The sequence below is a fragment of the Pseudorca crassidens genome, chromosome 4 (genome assembly GCF_039906515.1).
Source record: "Pseudorca crassidens isolate mPseCra1 chromosome 4, mPseCra1.hap1, whole genome shotgun sequence".
In the NCBI taxonomy this organism is placed as follows: domain Eukaryota; kingdom Metazoa; phylum Chordata; class Mammalia; order Artiodactyla; family Delphinidae; genus Pseudorca; species Pseudorca crassidens.
In genome coordinates, this window is record NC_090299.1 from 119056832 (window position 1) to 119074022 (window position 17191).

The following is a 17191-nucleotide window of genomic DNA, read 5'->3' on the forward strand; positions in this document are numbered from 1 at the left end:
AGTGTGCCTTATCTAGTTAGTTTGGGATAGGTGAGCAGCAAGTAGATACTATAGACTGAACCATAGTCCAAAAGTTGACATATGTTAGAAGAAAAATAGCACGAGAATTTGTTTAATCTTTTAAAACATAAAATGAGAGAGAACCTATTGGGGTTTCTTTAAAAGCTGTCACACCAGTGAAGACTGCCTTGATAATGTTGGCCCCATGTATTTATTTCACATATCAGTGCCTCCTGATAGTTTTTTTTTTTGCGGTACGCGGGCCTCTCACTGTTGTGGCCTCTCCTGTTGCGGAGCACAGGCTCCGGACGCGCAGGCCCAGCGGCCACGGCTCACGGGCCCAGCCGCTCCGCGGCATGTGGGATCTTCCCGGACCGGGGCACGAACCCGTGTCGCCTGCATCGGCAGGCGGACTCTCAACCACTGCGCCACCAGGGGAGCCCCTCCTGATAGTTTTTATGTTTATTTATTGATTGATTGATTGATGGCTGCGTTGAGTCTTCACTGCTGCGCGCTTGCTTTCTCTAGTTGTGGCGAGCGGGGGCTAGTCTTCATTGTGGTGCGTGGGCCTCTCACTGCAGTGACTTCTCGTTGAGCACGGGCTTTAGGCGCGCGGGCTTCAGTAGTTGTGACATGTGGGCTCAGTAGTTGTGGCGCATGGGCTTAGTTGCTCCTTGGCAGTGGGAATGTTCCCGGACCAGGGCTCAAACCCATGTCCCCTGAATTGGCAGGCAGATTCTTAACAACTGCGCCACAAGGGAAGTCCCTCCTGTTAGTTTTTAAAGGTTCACACTTGACCTTCATACCAACCCTGCGAAGCGGTTAGGATTGGTAATATTATCCCTTTATTGCCATGAGGAGATAGTCCCAGGGAAGTTGAATCTTAGCCAGCATTGCAAGAACCAGTCCTCGGCAGAGCCAGAACTAGAATCCAAGATCTTTTGACTTCCCTCGTCAGCAGTCTGCCTTTGTGCTCCCTGCAGTTCTGGTTAGTGATAACTAAGCCTTTTTGAGAACAGCATTGTTAAAAAAAGTGCTGCTCTGTTGAAACTTGAGAGGCTTAAAACACAGTATTGCCAGAGCCTCCTGGTCTTAACGGTGAGGTATATTTCTTCCGTCCGGCTCTTTTTAGCTTATTAAAACAAACTGTGTCGTGCTTAGAAGACATTTACTGACATATTTTATTTTGGTATCAGTGCATTTCCTTAGGATCACACAATATCATTCCAAGAGGAGTGAGAAATCAGACCGAGGCCAGCATCGCTGCCTTTCTGGTCTGAAGTACCCGCAGTAATAAGAGGCAGTTAAGTCTGAATACCAACTTCTTTGCACAAACACAGGGAAAACAGTACTCTTTGAAAATGGTTTTGGTCATGCATACGACAACTGGGATCATATCTCCTCCTTAAATACTAATCTGTCTGTCTCTTGCCTGAAGTTGAGGTTTTTGGAAAAGTTGTGTAGCAACATTCGGAAGTCAGGCTCAGTCACTTGAGAGCGTTGTGTGACCTTGGACATGTAACTTAATTTCTTTAGAATTCAGTCTTCATTTTAAAAACTGGGGGTTATACCACAAAGATTGATGTGAGAATGAAATGGAGCATTACGCAGGATTCCCTCAAATTTTTATTTCATTTTTCAGTGTCTGTAATAAGGGACATATCTACAGTTGATGCGTACATTTAGTGCCATAGCTTTTCCCCTTCCAAGTTAATGATGGTGCATTTTACAATAGATGGTATCAAACGGAGGAAATGTGTGAGAATTTAATGCAGTATCAAGTACAATATGTATTCAATAAGTAGCTACTATTTTTTTTATTATTATTGAATAGGATTATGGTTCCTGTGTTAAGGCCATACCCCATGGGGAAGTGAGGGCTGCGCTGGGAGTTCCGTGTATATACAGGATACCGTATGTGTGAGGTAGCCGAGCTGCCCTCCTCTAGGAACCTAGATGTTGAAGATGGGAGACAACAGTGTGATTTGTGGTTGTGAGTGTCTAAAGTCAGTGCCTCTGACCCTGAAGGTGCACTAGACAGGGAGGGACCTGCAAACTAGAGCTTCTGCATTCATGCAGTTAGCACAGATTGTTTTTGTTGCTGCTTTTTAATCATCCCTTGTTCTTTGAAGAAGTCTTACCTAAAGATCTTCAGCCTTAACTTGGCTGAGCTTCAGAGAGGCTGATTATATACTCCTTGGCCACAGTGTTGAAGGGAGAGCCTGGCTTCTCTGAGTAGGGGTGGCATTACTCAGCTGGGGACCCTGTGAGGAAAGTGGGTTTTAAGGAAGGGGATTAAGCCATAATGGTTTGTTGAACTGCCCCTCCCTTTTTGGAAAGTCTCCTTCCAGTGGCAGACTTGGAGGTGCCAAGTTGTACTTTTTAAAACGAGGCAGCCGGTCCTTATGGATCTTCCTCTGCAAACAGCTGAGATACCTACTGTACTCTAGTTTGAGTCTCTAATTTGGGTCAGGGAAGAGTGGGGATATGAATCTTGGGTGGATGGAACATAAAATAGGCTCATACTATACAGACGATCTGGTAAACGCCCCCCCCCCCACCCTTTTTTTTTTTTTTTTTTTTGGTACGCGAGCCTCTCACGGTTGTGACCTCTCCCGTTGCGGAGCACAGGCTCTGGACGCGCAGGCTCAGCGGCCATGGCTCACGGGCCCAGCCGCTCCGTGGCACGTGGAATCTTCCCGGACCGGGGCACGAACCCTCGTCCCCTGCATCGGCAGGCAGACTCTCAACCACTGCGCCACCAGGGAAGGGCCCCCCCCTTTTAAATAAAGCTGTAAGGCATACCTTGGTACACACAGAAGTATTTAGAGGTAAAAGGGCATTAACTCTAACTCTCTAACTTACTCTTGAATGGCTCAGTGTAGATGTGTGGGTGGAGGGCAGGGAGAGAAAAATAGAAAGCAAACTGTGGTAGAATGCCAGCATTTGGGGAATCTGAGTGAAGGGTTTGTAGGAATTTCTTTTACTGTTTTTATTATTTTTCTGTAAGTGTGAAGTTCTTTCCAAAGAAAAAGTTGAAAATACCTTGAGCATCTTTCCATGCAAGTACACGCATTTACGTTGTTTTATGATCATTTCCAGTTATTTGCCATTATAAACAGTGCTGCATGGAGATCTTTACATATGATATATCCTCATGTATTTGGAATGGAATTCTGACACCCCTTTGAAATACTCCCACTTTCATAATGGACCTGATAAGAAAATTCACAGTACATTAACCAATTAATGCTTGAGCCTTAGACTTTAGTTAGAAATTTAAACGGGTTAAATGGTGACTGTTGAGCAATATTTATCTTACCCTGATACCAATAAACAATAATCTTTGGAAAAAATTTCTTCAGTCCTGGTTCATCTCATGTAATAAAATTTTAGGGAAAAAAATGAATCTTTTAGTGACATAAAACGTCTTGGCTAAGGGTTGATGGCTTGAGTAGTAATGAAGATCAAAAAGTCTTTGAATGTCCTGAAGTTGTAGCTTCCTGACTCCATTCTTTTGGAAGTAGTGGGCAAATCTTTTTTGCCCTCATTTCAACTGTGCCTCACTGTTTCGTTGATTGCCGTATTGTTTTTTTGTTTTTGGCTGCATTGGGTCTTTGTTGCTGTGCGTGGGCTTTCTCTAGTTGCTGCGCACGGGCTTTCTCTAGTTGCAGCGAGCGGGGGCTACTCTTCGTTGCGGTGCTCGGGCTTCTCATTGCGGTGGCCTCTCCCGTTGAGGAGCGCAGGCTCTAGGCGCGCAGGCCTCAGTAGTTGTGGCACGCAGCCTCAGTAGTTGTGGCTTGCAGGCTCAGTTGCTCCGCAGCATGTGGGATCCTCCTGGACCAGGGATCGAACCTATGTCCCCTGCAGTGGCAGGCGGATTCTTAACCACTGCGCCACCAGGGAAGTCCCTCAAAAATTTTTTAAATTGAAGCATAGCTGATTTACAATGTTGTGTTAATTCTGCTGTACAGCAAAGTGATTCAGTTGTACATACATATACATTCTTTTTTTAAATATTCTTTTCCCTTATGGTTTATCATAGGATATTGAATATAGGTCTCTGTGCTATACAGTAGGACCTTGTTGTTTATCCATTCTGTATATCAAAGCTTATTACATCTTCCAATCCCAGCATCCCACTCCATCCCTCCCCTAACCCCGTCCCCCCATGACTGCCAGATATTTTAACTGGATTCTCATTCTCATTCCAGCAGCAGATAGGATGAGGGGACTATTTAACCAGAGTCAGGAGTCATATGCTCTGTTCTGTTGATTAACTTTCAACTCCTAATTGTTGTTGTTCCTAATGACGCGTGTGAAAGATTAAAACCGTAGGATATAATTACATTTTACCCGCAGGTCAAAACAGCATTCATTGTTTCTGACATTTGTGCTATAATATTTGGTCCAGTTTTTAGGCATTCTTTAATAGTCTTGAAAAACAAAAATTGGGTAAGCAGGTCCTGTTGTTGACATGCATAATGCATAAAGGCAGGTCCAGTAGGGCCAGCAGAGAAAGGGGATACCCTTGATTCTTTGGTTATACCTCCTAACTTCCAGACCCTAACTCAAAAATAGCAAACTGCAAACATTTCAATAAAATCATCTCCATGAAATTTACATGTTTTAAAACCAGACCTAGGCAGGTCAAATTGCATCTGAATTTTGTCGTGTCCATTAGATTCAATTCCAGGAGAGTGTGAATGCTGTATGCTCTTTTCCCTTTTCCTTAAAGAAACTGGAATGAGGGAAATGGTGGATTAATAAACCCTAGATCAGGAATTAACAACCAATGCTGTATTAAATTACACTCAAATTAGAGATGAGAGCCCTGAAAAGAACCCTTTTCCATCTACACTCTGGCTGTGAGGCAAGTATTGGACCAACTGACTGGGAAGAACAGTGCTTTCTTCACAGCAGGGGCAGTAATGGGAGGGGTGTGTTGTACAGGAGTTGCCCAGGGCACTTGGCTCATGAATTGACACACAGCGAAAGCTGATATTCCATTAAAAATTGTGAAGTCAGGGGATTTGTTCCATATCTCTAGTTAAGGAAAAGTGATTTTTTTTTAAAAAAGATTTTACTTTTCCATTTTCTTTGTACTTAAAAATGTAAAGACTGTAAAATGACATTTCCTGGAAACTATGGTTGTGATACTAACAACAGCAGCTGTCATTTGTTTAGCTGGGGATAAGCAAGGTGATCTTTCCTTTAAGACCCTAGGTAATCTCCTCTCTCCCTAGGGTCTGTCTCTGGAGAACTATTGTGTGTGTGTGTGTGTGTGTGTGTGTGTGTGCGCGCGCGCGCGCATAAGATGGAAATGCTGACTTCAAGTAGGGCTAGAATTTAAAATGAATTTTTGGCAGGTAAAATTTCTAATATTTTAGAATATTACCATAATATTACCATAAAATCTATCCTTGATAGGTTGCTGGCCTCCTTCCTGTGGGCTCAGTAAGATGTTCAGAGTGATTGCCACCTTCATGTTCACGTAACTTGGCTCACTGGACAGATGTTGCTATAAAGCAGCAAACTAACACCACCTTCACTTTTGTTATATCTGTTATTCCCCTAGATTTACTGATGTACTAATTGTCTTTAATATACATATTTTCTACCAGAAGCTTTTGACCTAAGGGTCATAATTCGTCTGTCATTGTCTCCAGCAGAAACCTTTCCTGCACGATTAGGTCAGGTTAATCTCTCTGGTTTTATTTCATCCAGAAGGTGAAGTTTCTCCTATTTAGCTCGTAAGAGGTGGGCCCTGAGGTGATTCTACTTACAAGAGTGTTGCTGTATTAATTAATACCAGCATTCTAGTTGTTTTTTGTTTGTGTGCTAATCTTTTTCTTGCTTTTCCTGTTCAGCAGACCTACTCCAGTGAAGTCCATTGTGTTGAAGAGATTCTGAAGGTGAGCTTATTGTTATTATTTCTCGCTTAAAGAAATACTTAAGTAGGCAGACATATATTCATTTTCTTTGACTTCAATGAACAGTTGCCATTCTGAACTCCTTTAAACAGCTTCTCCCCTCATACCTCCCAAAGCAAAATAAACCAGAATAATAACAAAGGGAGTCTTAGGACATTATTGAACTATCTGACAGATTTTAATTGAAATGAAGTCTACAAACTGCGAGGCATTTGGACCAGGGTCTTACGACATCTCCCTTAAGCTTTTCTGGCTGTCTGTAGAGACCCTGGAGAATTGCTCACCTCCCAGAGAGTAGATGCCCTGTGTTGCTGCAGCAGGGGGCACCAGGGGTTAAGTAGTGCTTGGTTTTCACCTCTTGGTGTTTTATAGGTGACACTTTATATGTTTGGCCTTATCGTCAGTGAGACCATGAATTTTTAAAGAGATAAAAAGAAAAATAGTAAAAAGTAAATGGACATCTTTACACCTACCTTGAAAGGGTTATTTTTTGCTCTTGTTGATTGAGACCATGCCAGGAACATTTGTGCTGCTTCTACAAATACATCATTGAATCCATTATCCATTTGTTCAGTTTTCCTTGCACGAGGATGACAGATTCCTTTTAGAATTCAGTTCCAGGAAAATAAATAAATTCTCCTGATGAACCGGCTTGCTTTCTTTTTATCAGAGAAGAATTATGTAAACTGTTATGTGTCCCATTTTGGCTTTAACTTCCAGGAAATCCAGAGCTAAATTTAATGCTCAAATACAGTAATTGTAATGACTGAGAGTTTTGTTTATTTCTCATTCCTCCTCTGTGGCTCTTAATTTTCTTCCATGTCACTTTTAATGATACTCTTACTTTACCTTTTGCTATAAGGTTTCTGATTTTTGTTTTCTGTTTTTTTTTGGAAGTAGGAGAGATATGACACATGTACCTATTATTTTTTATCCCCACTGCATACTTTTTCCTCAAAATATGCTTACCCAATTTTTTCCTTTAAGTTTTCATTGCAAAGTATTAAGTGAGGTGGTGCTGAAACCAGTAATTAAGTATATTGGTTACCTTCTCATTTGTGCAATTTTTGACAAAGGTGGTATCTAGCCAGATGTTTGGAAAACAGTTCCATTATTTTTGTCTTACAATCTTCGGTATCCTACTTTTGTAGTTAGAGTTTTCTAAGAAAGAAATACCTCTAAGGAAACATACTTTGTATTGCTGAAAATGAGAAATTTTTGCCAACCAGCAAGTAAGATTAATAATAAGATATCTTGATCAAGCTTTTGTTTTATCCTCTCCTTCTGGTATTTCTGAAATTCTTTGGTAAGATGAGTCATAAAAGAAACAAACGACTTAGTTATGAAATAATAGCCTTAGCATTTTCTCTGAAATTGTGTGTGATTTGTTCCATGGTTATTTCAAAAGTAAATGCAACAATGTAGATTAGTTGTCTCCTGCATGTGTCAAATGCTTCTGTTAACGTTTTGATGTGTTAATATATGACTTGTTGAGTCCTTTATGTAAGGTGATAGTATTAGAACATCAGGCAAGCATTTTTAATTTAATAAACTCGTCCATCCTCCCTCCCCTCTCAGCCAACATCACTTTAATGAGTTCTTGCTTACCTGGAAATGCTTGAAAGTCGATGGTTAATGCGAGCCACAGGTGAGTGTTTTCACTTGGAAGTCTTAAAGGGAGAGAGTAAATCGCAGGATGTCCTGGACTGAAGAGGGGCATGGGTCTCTGCTTTGTGGAGACTTAGAATCTGTCCCCTTCTCTTCTCTTTTGGGGCCTCAGTTAAGTCACATGTACTCCTTGGACTTCAGTTTCCTCACGGGTAAAATGAAGGCCCTGGGCTGGTAGATAGTAGATGACTCTAGGGTCAAATCCAGCTCTCACTCTCTGATGTAGATCCAGATACTTCCCTCTGCCTCGTGGTTCCTGTTCTTATCTCCTACCAGTAATTTATGAAGATTGCCAGGAATCCTAACACAGATCTTTCTGATGGGCAATAGAAGCAGTAAATAGTTCCCTAAAGGAGAAAATCAATCATAGACGATAGTGTTTGGTTCTCTGGTGGAAATGTTAAGAGTCTCAGTGTTTTACTGAAGGGGCATTGGTGGCCTGTGACTTGTGCAGACTGGCAGGGTAAGAAGGTAGCAGGCAACACTACCAGCAACCAGGAAATTGTTCATGCACAGGGTCCAGATGGGGATGGTGCCCTCAGTGGGTGTATGGAAACGGCTCAGGTTTTCTACAGCCTGGACAGCCTTTTGGGGCAGTTAATGCAGTGCTTGTAGACATTATCTCAGTGCAACATTCCAGTGACACTGGTACAACGAGTGGTAGCATTGTACCACTCGTTGTACCAGTGTCACTGGAATGTTCATTTATTCAGCAAATACCCGTGAAGATGCATATACTTTTCTAGGCACTGGGGTGCCGTGTGAATAAGAGTCCTTCCTCTTGTGGAGACCGTAGTGGGGAAGATAAATATATAATAAAATGTCAGTTGTTGATAAGCACTATGAGTCATATAGCAGGCAAGTGATTGGAGGAAAAGGCAGAGGAAAGAGTGCAGAAGCCTCGAGGTGGGAACAGGTTGGTGTATTAGAAAAACAGCGATAACTAGACAGAGTGTCTAGAGCAAAATGAGCAGGGTGGAGAGTGGGGCGGAGATAGCAGCTGTGGCACCTGGAAGGCCAGGAGTGAAGCAGGTGCTAAGTGATTTACCCCCATTCACGTGATAAGTCATTGTTAAAGTAGGGAGTGAATTCAGGGCCCTGCAATTCTGGGCACCCTCCTCTCCTTATGGCCCCAATTCTCATAAGGCCTAACTTCCCCTAGTAAGCTGAGCATTTAGGGAAGTGTATAAATTCTTTCACACTATCAGCAAACCACTTAAGACCTGAAAGAGTTTATGCACTTTCCAACTGCCTAATTTAATAGCCGGGGCAGCGTTAGGCATTGAGAGTACAATAGATATTTCCTGGGAATCATTGGTGACTAAAAGTCATAGACACCATTGGGATTCTATACAGAAATTCTTGGAAGACCGAAGGATGATACTTTCAGACACCTTTGCAATTACTACAAGTTTTTACATCATAATGTTCTCATGGTCCCATACCTTAGAGTATAGTCAAATAAATAAAACAACAGGAAACTCTTTGGTGCAGTATTAAAATTCTTTAAAAACTAGGCTTTTAATTTTTTAAGTGCTTTCTCTGACCGTGTATTCCAGCACTTTATGCTCTGAAAAATAAGTGGTCTTCGTCCACCTCTTCCTGAGAACTAAGGCTCAGAGAGCTCAAACTCCTCAGGCGGACCTGACCAGCAGGGTCAGAGTTAAGATCCAATCTGGGTCCCTGGCTCCAGAGCTGCTACTCTTTCCATTATACTTTAGTATAGAATTCCTCTTTTGTACTGAACAAAAGATGGTTAGTCAAGTGAGCAAGGGCATGATATCACCTTTAACAAAAATTACTCGAGCCAGCATCGGTTACTTTGCTTGTCACTGTGCCAGGTCATTTCTGTCTGTTCTGAGGTTCTAGCAACCCGGAGGGCGGCTGTGGGGAAGGGCAGGGAAGATGTGCGCAGAGGTGGGGAATGGGGATGCTTGCCCAGCTCCATCTCCAGTTGTTGCAAGGATCAGATGGCATTTCTGTGGTGATGGAGAGGTTGGTCAGCACTTGGAAAAAAGCACAGTGTGTAATGTAAAATAGATAGCTAGTGGGAAGCAGCTGCATAGCACAGGGATATCAGCTCGGTGCTTTGTGACTACCTCCAGAGGTGGGATAGGGAGGGTGGGAGGGAGGGAGATGCAAGACGGAAGAGATATGGGGATACATGTATATGTATAACTGATTCACTTTGTTATAAAGCAGAAACTAACACACCATTGTAAAGCAATTATACTCCAATAAAGATGTTAAAAAAAAAAAACCACAGTGTGTTGTACAGGTGAGGTAACATAGTGTTATCTGGGGTCCCCAGTGTGCTGATGGAGGGTTGCTTGTCAATCTTAAGCCAGTTTGCCTGGCAGGTCTGACACACGTGGGGATGGACTTCTTTCTCTCAGACTCCAGCGCAAAGGGGCCATTCCCTGTGCTTTCAGCCATTGGCTTCCTGGGGGACCTGATCCTGTCATTTTAGACCTTGTTTTTCTCAGCTGTAAAAGGAAGGGGCTGACGTTAATCTCCAGTGCCATTTTAGCTCTTCAACAAAGTGTGTGTGCGTGTGCATATTTGCGATTAGACACCTTTAATATGACATTTTGTTTTCCAGCAAGTGAATGTGCTTAGAAAAAAGAACTCATGTCAAGATAAATATATTAATTGGGAAGATATAGAAATCTCGCTTCCACGAAAACAGTGAATAGAAATGAAACTTCTGTTAATGAAAAGGGACGGTCACTTTTTAAGGCCTTCTCTGCAAAAGTTCTTATGTACTAATAATGTGTATCAGGGAAGGGTCAAATCCATTAAAACTCTCCCAAGTGGAACAAGTGACCTGAATTACTTGTTTGCTTAAGTCAAACAGGAAAGTTCTTCTTCCTTTGAACTTAAATAATTCCAGGAAATGCAATAAAGAAGCTGAGAGAGAAAGAAAGCATTGAGACAGGACTGAGTTTTCATAGTTACACAAACTCTGGTAATACCTACTACCGTTTTTATGCTTCATGCTGCTCAGAGTGTTAAGACCATTCCTGTTCTATGCTCTTGTTTTTCTTCTTCGAACTGATTTCTTTTCAGTTCTGTTTGTTGGAGAGCTTCAGCTTTTGAACATAGCCCACCAAGTAGGAGCTTTTTTAAAAAGTAAATGAAATAACTTTTAAGATTTCACTTTTCATTTACCATCACTCCACTCTACATTCAGTTTAAAAAGTTAACTTAAATAGCAATAAATGTTCTATTTATAATTTACCTTTTCTTCCCGTTGCAAATCTCTTTCCAGGAAATGACCCATTCATGGCCTCCTCCTTTGACAGCAATACACACGCCTAGTACAGCTGAGCCCTCCAAATTTCCTTTTCCCGCAAAGGTAATTCCTTACAAGTCTAGCAGGCAGTGCATCCACACCAGTGACAAGTGTGAAGTATCGCTGTGTGCCAGATTAATCAAGTAGTATTTGTTGAACTCTTTAGAGATTAGGTTAATATTGCAATTAATTTAGCTACTAAAGTGCTTCCTAATGCTTTCAAATACTTCACTCTCCAATTATGTCAGTAAGAACATCTTACATTTGTATAGGGTTTTGTAGCTTATGAAAGTACTCAGGACTTTACAATAAATTCATTTTTGAGGTTCTTTACCTTAGAAGAGGGACACGGAGGTGCAGGAGAATTAAGTGAGGTAGGGTGTCTGCTTCCTAGTTCAGGACTTAGATACGTTACAGATACACATTTACACTTGTCATACCTCCTACATTTTCTTAAAGTTTAATGCAATCAGCTGCATTCGTGATGGTTTTAATAGCAAGGTGAACTGCCTACTCGCACATTTCTGTTAAAGTATTTGTGAACAGTATATTAACAACACTGTCACCTCGCCTTTTCTACTTTTGGATAACATTCAGAATATAGAAATATCACCTTCAGATCTGTGTTCAGTCCAGCCTGTTACACATGCACATTGTTAATATATTATCACTCTCCTTTTCCATGATGTCATTGAGGTTTTATCTACCCAAACCAGAATTTACCATGTTAGATACTTTACACATTTTCTAATGATAGTTTTTTTCTCAAAAAATGTAATTTATTATTATTGATTTTAAGATAAAACATTATACTTTGTGTTGAAAATCCTTGACACCAAAGGAAGAATAAACTTTAGGAAACAACAGAAGCAATGCAACCTATTTTATTAAAAATTAGATGTATCAATATTTATCAGATTTAACAGTGATGCAACCTTGGATTTATAAACCTTAATATTTTATTAACTAGAGATTTTTATTTTTCTTTCTAGGATTCTCAGCATATCAGTTCTGCAACCCTAAACCAAAGTAAGTAAATATGTGGAACTGATTATTGCATTGGAGGGCAAAGCATGTTTTTACTGTTTTAATGTAGAAAACATTAATGAAAAATGCTCCAGCAGAGATGAAGGCTTCCTACGGTTAAAGAATAGGAAGGAAGGGCAAACATAAAGCTGTTCTTTAGGTGGAGTTTCAGATTATTGCAAAGAGTTAACGAAGATGTCTTAGTAAAGTACCTAACAAATAAAATATAATTTGGTATTACCTCACATATGATAAATATCTTGAGAGTGACTCTAAATGCACTGTTACCCAGGAATTGTATATAAGAATAGATTGGGGTATTTTGTGTGTTTCTTGTATTTATTTTAAACAAAACCAAGAAATTTTTATAAGGAAGAGAGCACATAGTTTCTCTAGACCTTCTATATGTATTTGTCGTGTAATTCTTTTTTTGGTTCCTTTTAATGGATTGTAAATACTTGAGAATTCAGTGGGAAACAGAAGAAAGCTAACTGGATCCAGCCTTTCTCTTTATCAGTAACCTCTCGGTTCATTAAATTCTTTGTGTTCCAACTACATGCAAGGCATTTCAGGCCTTACAAAAATGACTCGTGTCTTTGCAATCATTTAGTTCATCAACATATGGTGAGTGCCCAAGTTACGAAGTGTTAGTCTTCAAAGGATAGGGAGACCAAAGTAGGGTGCGTGGTGTGCATATATGTGTTGGGAGAAGATTGCTCATAGATATTCCATAGAGGTGACTCTTCTTGAAATATCTCCACCTTAGTCTTTTTCCTCACTTGTGTTTTTCCCTTGATTATCCTGTTGTTTAAATTGCAAGGATATGAGGAGAGTAAAAAAGATGAGAAAAACAAGAAATGAAATAATCTTCCTCTAGAACAGGGATAGGCACACTATAGCCTGAGAGTCAGATCTGTTGTACAGCTAGTTTTTGTAAAGAAGGTTTTATTAGGACACAGCCATGCTCATTCATTTATTATTATGCCACAAGGTATGGCATGCAAAGTCTAAAATATTTACTATCAGACCTTTACAGAAAATGTTTGCTGCCCCCTGCTCTAGAAGTACTGAATAAGACTTTGCAAATAACTCCTAACTAATTTCCCCCAGAGACTTCCCTGGCAGTCCAATGGTTAAGACTCCGTGCTTCCACTGCAGGAGGCACATGTTCGATCCCTGGTCAGGGAATGAAGATCCTGTATGCTGTGTGATGTGGCCAAAAATAAATAATAATAATAAAAGTAAATAAATTTCCCCCAAATGCAGAGAGATAAGCCTGATCATCTTGCACAGTATTGGGGAGACTGGGAAATCTTTTTTTCTCAACATCTTGGCAGCCTATCCAAAGATAGATAACGGGTGAAGTGGCATAAGTCTGCAGGTGGGTCACCAGCTCAGCTGTGGGCAGGATTGCTGTGCGTTCCTTTACCTCTTGCCCTTCACCCCACCCCCAAATTTGCTAGGGCTGCCAGTCATGCAGATTATATGCCTTCCACTGAATTACTTACAGCTTGCATGATTGCTACCTCCTGGTTTAGAAAGACCCTGTAATCCTTTAAACTGTCTGATTTCTCCTTTTAGCAAAATATAGTTGAACATGAGCTGGTAAGCACTTTCTTCGCCAGGGGTGGTGGCCCTCCAGGCCTGTGGAATAGTGTAGGCTGATTCCTCCTTGCCCTGATGAGAAGTTTTCAGACACTGGCAGGTCTCCTGTAGGTCTTGGCTCAGCAGATGCTTACCTTGGGGTCTTTTATGCTGCTGCTGGAAACCCTTTTTACCTCTGTGAGAATGTGGCCTTTGGGGGGCCTAGTTGGATCCTGGAGGGGTCTGGTTGTTGTATGTTGGATGAAGAAGGAATGGAGTGTGTGCAGATAAAGCTTTCAGAAAAGTGGAGTGTGACATATATTTCTCAAAGTATGCCCAGCAAGATAATTCAAATTTCTCGAAAAATTGTGGTTTTTTGAATAAACGAATGGGGGCTGTTGAATAGTGGGGGGATGGGTGGGAGCACAGTGGGCCAAGGACAGAGTCTATAAAAGAGAGTGCTAGCAAATCACGAATAGGTATGTGAAGTGAAACCAGGTGAGGGTGACTGCAGCCCCATCCTAGTGCTTCTACAAGGGAGCCCCGCCAGCTGACAGTCTGTAGAGAATGAAGTATAGGGATTTTACTTGTATGTCCCAGTATTTATGTTCGCATGTGCAAAAAACACGGCTGCCTAAGGATTACCAGAGCCTCGTTGAGCTTAGGACCGGGTCAAGATGACTGTGTAGGAGTACATGTGAATGTACTTTAGCCCCTCTAATTTGTAGTGCCAGCCCTAGCTTGCTAGCCAGAAGGGCAAGCAATTTAAAAATATCATATAAGAGCTGCTGCCACCATGAGGATAAAGCGTTTAATTGCAAATATTCAAGGGCCTCCACATGACATTAGTGGTCACTCTCCTCACCCCTGTCTGAAAGGCACCCGTATTTCCATTCCCCTTCTGCTTCAGGTCCGTATTACCTCAGGCCTAGACAAACACAGCCTCCCAGCTGGTCTGCAGCCTCCACACTTAACATTTCCCATTCCTTTCTAGGTTACATCAGGTAGCACCCGCAGGTTAATCTTTCTGAGGAATAGCTGCATCGTGCTTTGGAGATGTCTCATTCCCTGACAACTGAAGTTTTAACATCCTATTGTGGCACTCAGAGCCCTCTAAAATCTGACTTCCCTGGTCCCCCCATGCTGCCCACCACACATTCTGCACCCCAGCCTTCCCTTCTCATAATCTGTACCATTTCAACTCCTCCCATGTTCAACCTTCGCTCACTGTCTCTTCTGCCTGAAGGCCTTCCCCACCCTCATCTCCCTCTTGCCAGCAGTCATTCTGTCAAAATCTCACCTATCCTTTGTGACACAATTAATTTTGTTTCTTTTCTAATTTGCCGCCTTTTGTCATGACCAACAGAGTGACCAATCTGTAGATTCCTGGGACAGTTCATTTAGATGATTGATTTTCGTGCTGATTTTGCATTGCCTAGGGTTGTAGATAACACGTGCCTGTTTGATGTCCCTCAGTCAGCTGTACACTCATCGAGGACGGGGTCAGATGCCTTGAACATGTTGGTGTCTAATAGGCAGTTGGTAAATAGCAGTTGAATAAACGAATGGGGGCTGTTGAATAGTGGGGGGATGGGTGGGAGCACAGTGGGCCAAGGACAGAGTCTATAAAAGAGAGTGCTAGCAAATCATGGATAGATATGTGACGTGAAACCAGGTGAGGGTGACTGCAGCCCCATCCTAGTGCTTCCACAAGGGAGCCCCGCCAGCTGACAGCAAGGAGAGTCTCCTGCCCATGGCAGTGTGGTCGGCATGCCGGTTGGCGCTTTCAAAGTGTGTTCGCTCATTTTAGGGCTTTCCAGTTCTGCGCAAGCCCTCTCTCTAGACGTAACATAAATGTTATTTTATAAGCAGTGTATAGCACTCTGGTTGACATAATTTAAGTATACTGAGTGTTTAGGTTAAAGTAGGGGGACAGCAAAAAAAGAAGGAATTTATAGCTAACGGTCTCATGAATTTGTCATTGTTCTCCTCTGATCATTTTTCCCTCACTCACAGAACAATATGATACATCTTCAAAAACCCACAGTAATTCTCAGCAGGGAACATCGTAAGTAAAATTCTTTTTTTTATTAAAAGTTTATAATATAACATTGTAATTTCCCATGTAAATCTGTTGCTTAGATTTTTTTTCCTCCTTGCTTTCAAGTAATGACTCATAAAATACTGCTGCAGTGTAAAGGGAGGAAATGACCAACATTTCTATTTGGATTAAATTGTCCTGTTGAAGGTTTAGGAACCTTAAGATTTTGCTAAGGAGTTTTCTCAAAAAGAAAGGCATTTGAGCCATTATTTACATATTAACTGTGGAAAATAGAAGGTTTTAGCTTTATAAATTTCAGTCTTAAATAGTTTTAGCTTGTGGAAACAAATTTCGGGGGATGTGCACAATTTCAGACTTTCTGCCACTTTTTTGGCCTAGTTTTAACTAATAAAGAGTGAGTCTTACTGCCCAGCTGTGCTTTATTAAGGCCAAGTAAGTCCAGATATATTTTGGGTTTTTGGAACAGTTGAAACTACATAGTAAAGATTTTTAAACCAGCATTTTGACCCAATTTGTCATTTCTTGGTGGTATTGAACTAGTATTTCTTTCTTTTCATGACTAGCAGTGGTTCAGGGACTAAGTGAGGAGGCCTTTCTCTCCTCAGTATTTGATCAGTTACTAACACAGAGTTGCTAGTTTCTGAGGATTTCAGGTTCAAGCTCCAGCTTTCTTCTATTTTCGAGGCATAGGATTTGTTCCGTGTATTTTGGGAGGGGGTGTTGCTGTGGACTGAATATTTTAAAAACTGTACAGTTGAGGCAAAGAGGTTCTTTTATCTCCTCACCATGACTGAATATGGAACGGGGTTAAATCACTATTCCTAAGTGCCAAGTCCTTGATGCAATTGTTTTCACATCTCCACAGCAAAGTAAGAAAAAATAACGATTTGTTGTCGTTGTTAACAAGATAAATTTATTGGGAGTTCCCTGGAGGTCCAGTAGTTAGTTAGGACAGTGCGCTTTCACTGTGGAGGGTACGGGTTTGATCGCTGGTCAGGGAACTAAGATCCCGCAAGCTGTGCGGCACGGCCAAAAACAAAAAAATAAAAAATTTTTTAAAAAGATAAGTTTATTATAGTTTGAAGGATGGATTTTTGTATGTGTAATAAAAATCTGTTTCATTTGTGGTTCTGGCTGATGGTGAGGTTTTGCTTATATTTTTATTGTCCTTTACTAGAAAAAAAAAATTAACCCTATGTTATTCTTTGCCTGTTTCTTTTTTGGCCTTTTCTTTTTTCCCCTTTCATTTTGTTAAAAAAAATTTTTTTACCCTTGAGTTCTGAAAGTCTAGAATCACCGACTTAGCTTAACCAACGACCTCCTCCTCTAAATATAATCTATCTGATGCCTGGTGGAGAATAGACAGGACGGTGCCAAGGACCACACTTACAATAATTGTGTGGACTCTCTGTGACTTCCCCAAGGGTTTACACCTTGTGCTGTTTGTGATGGTTGATAGTAAAGCTGTTTAGACCATAAGAGGCCCCGGCTGATGGTCTTTGGCGGGGGCAGCAAGGAAAGGGGAGCTGAGAGCATCCCACTTGGCAATAAGAACAGAAAGGAGGAGCTCCCTGGGGAATGAGCGGGTGGAAGCAGTGGCACCAAAGGGAGGAAGTGGCTGTG

At 41.4% G+C, this 17191-nt stretch overlaps 1 protein-coding gene across 10 annotated transcripts in view; it reads left to right on the plus strand.

Moving 5' to 3' along the window:
• AFF1 (ALF transcription elongation factor 1) overlaps window positions 1-17191 on the plus strand; it is a 204989-nt gene that overhangs the window by 143093 nt on the left and 44705 nt on the right. For 7 of the 10 annotated variants that reach the window (XM_067736543.1, XM_067736544.1, XM_067736553.1 and 4 more), the window contains 4 exons: window positions 5871-5915; window positions 10873-10959; window positions 11889-11925; window positions 15523-15574. In XM_067736543.1, coding sequence (XP_067592644.1) covers window positions 5871-5915; window positions 10873-10959; window positions 11889-11925; window positions 15523-15574 — 221 coding nt within the window. The remainder of the gene's footprint in view (window positions 1-5870; window positions 5916-10872; window positions 10960-11888; window positions 11926-15522; window positions 15575-17191) is intronic. The other 3 variants (XM_067736545.1, XM_067736549.1, XM_067736550.1) reach the window with 3 other exon arrangements.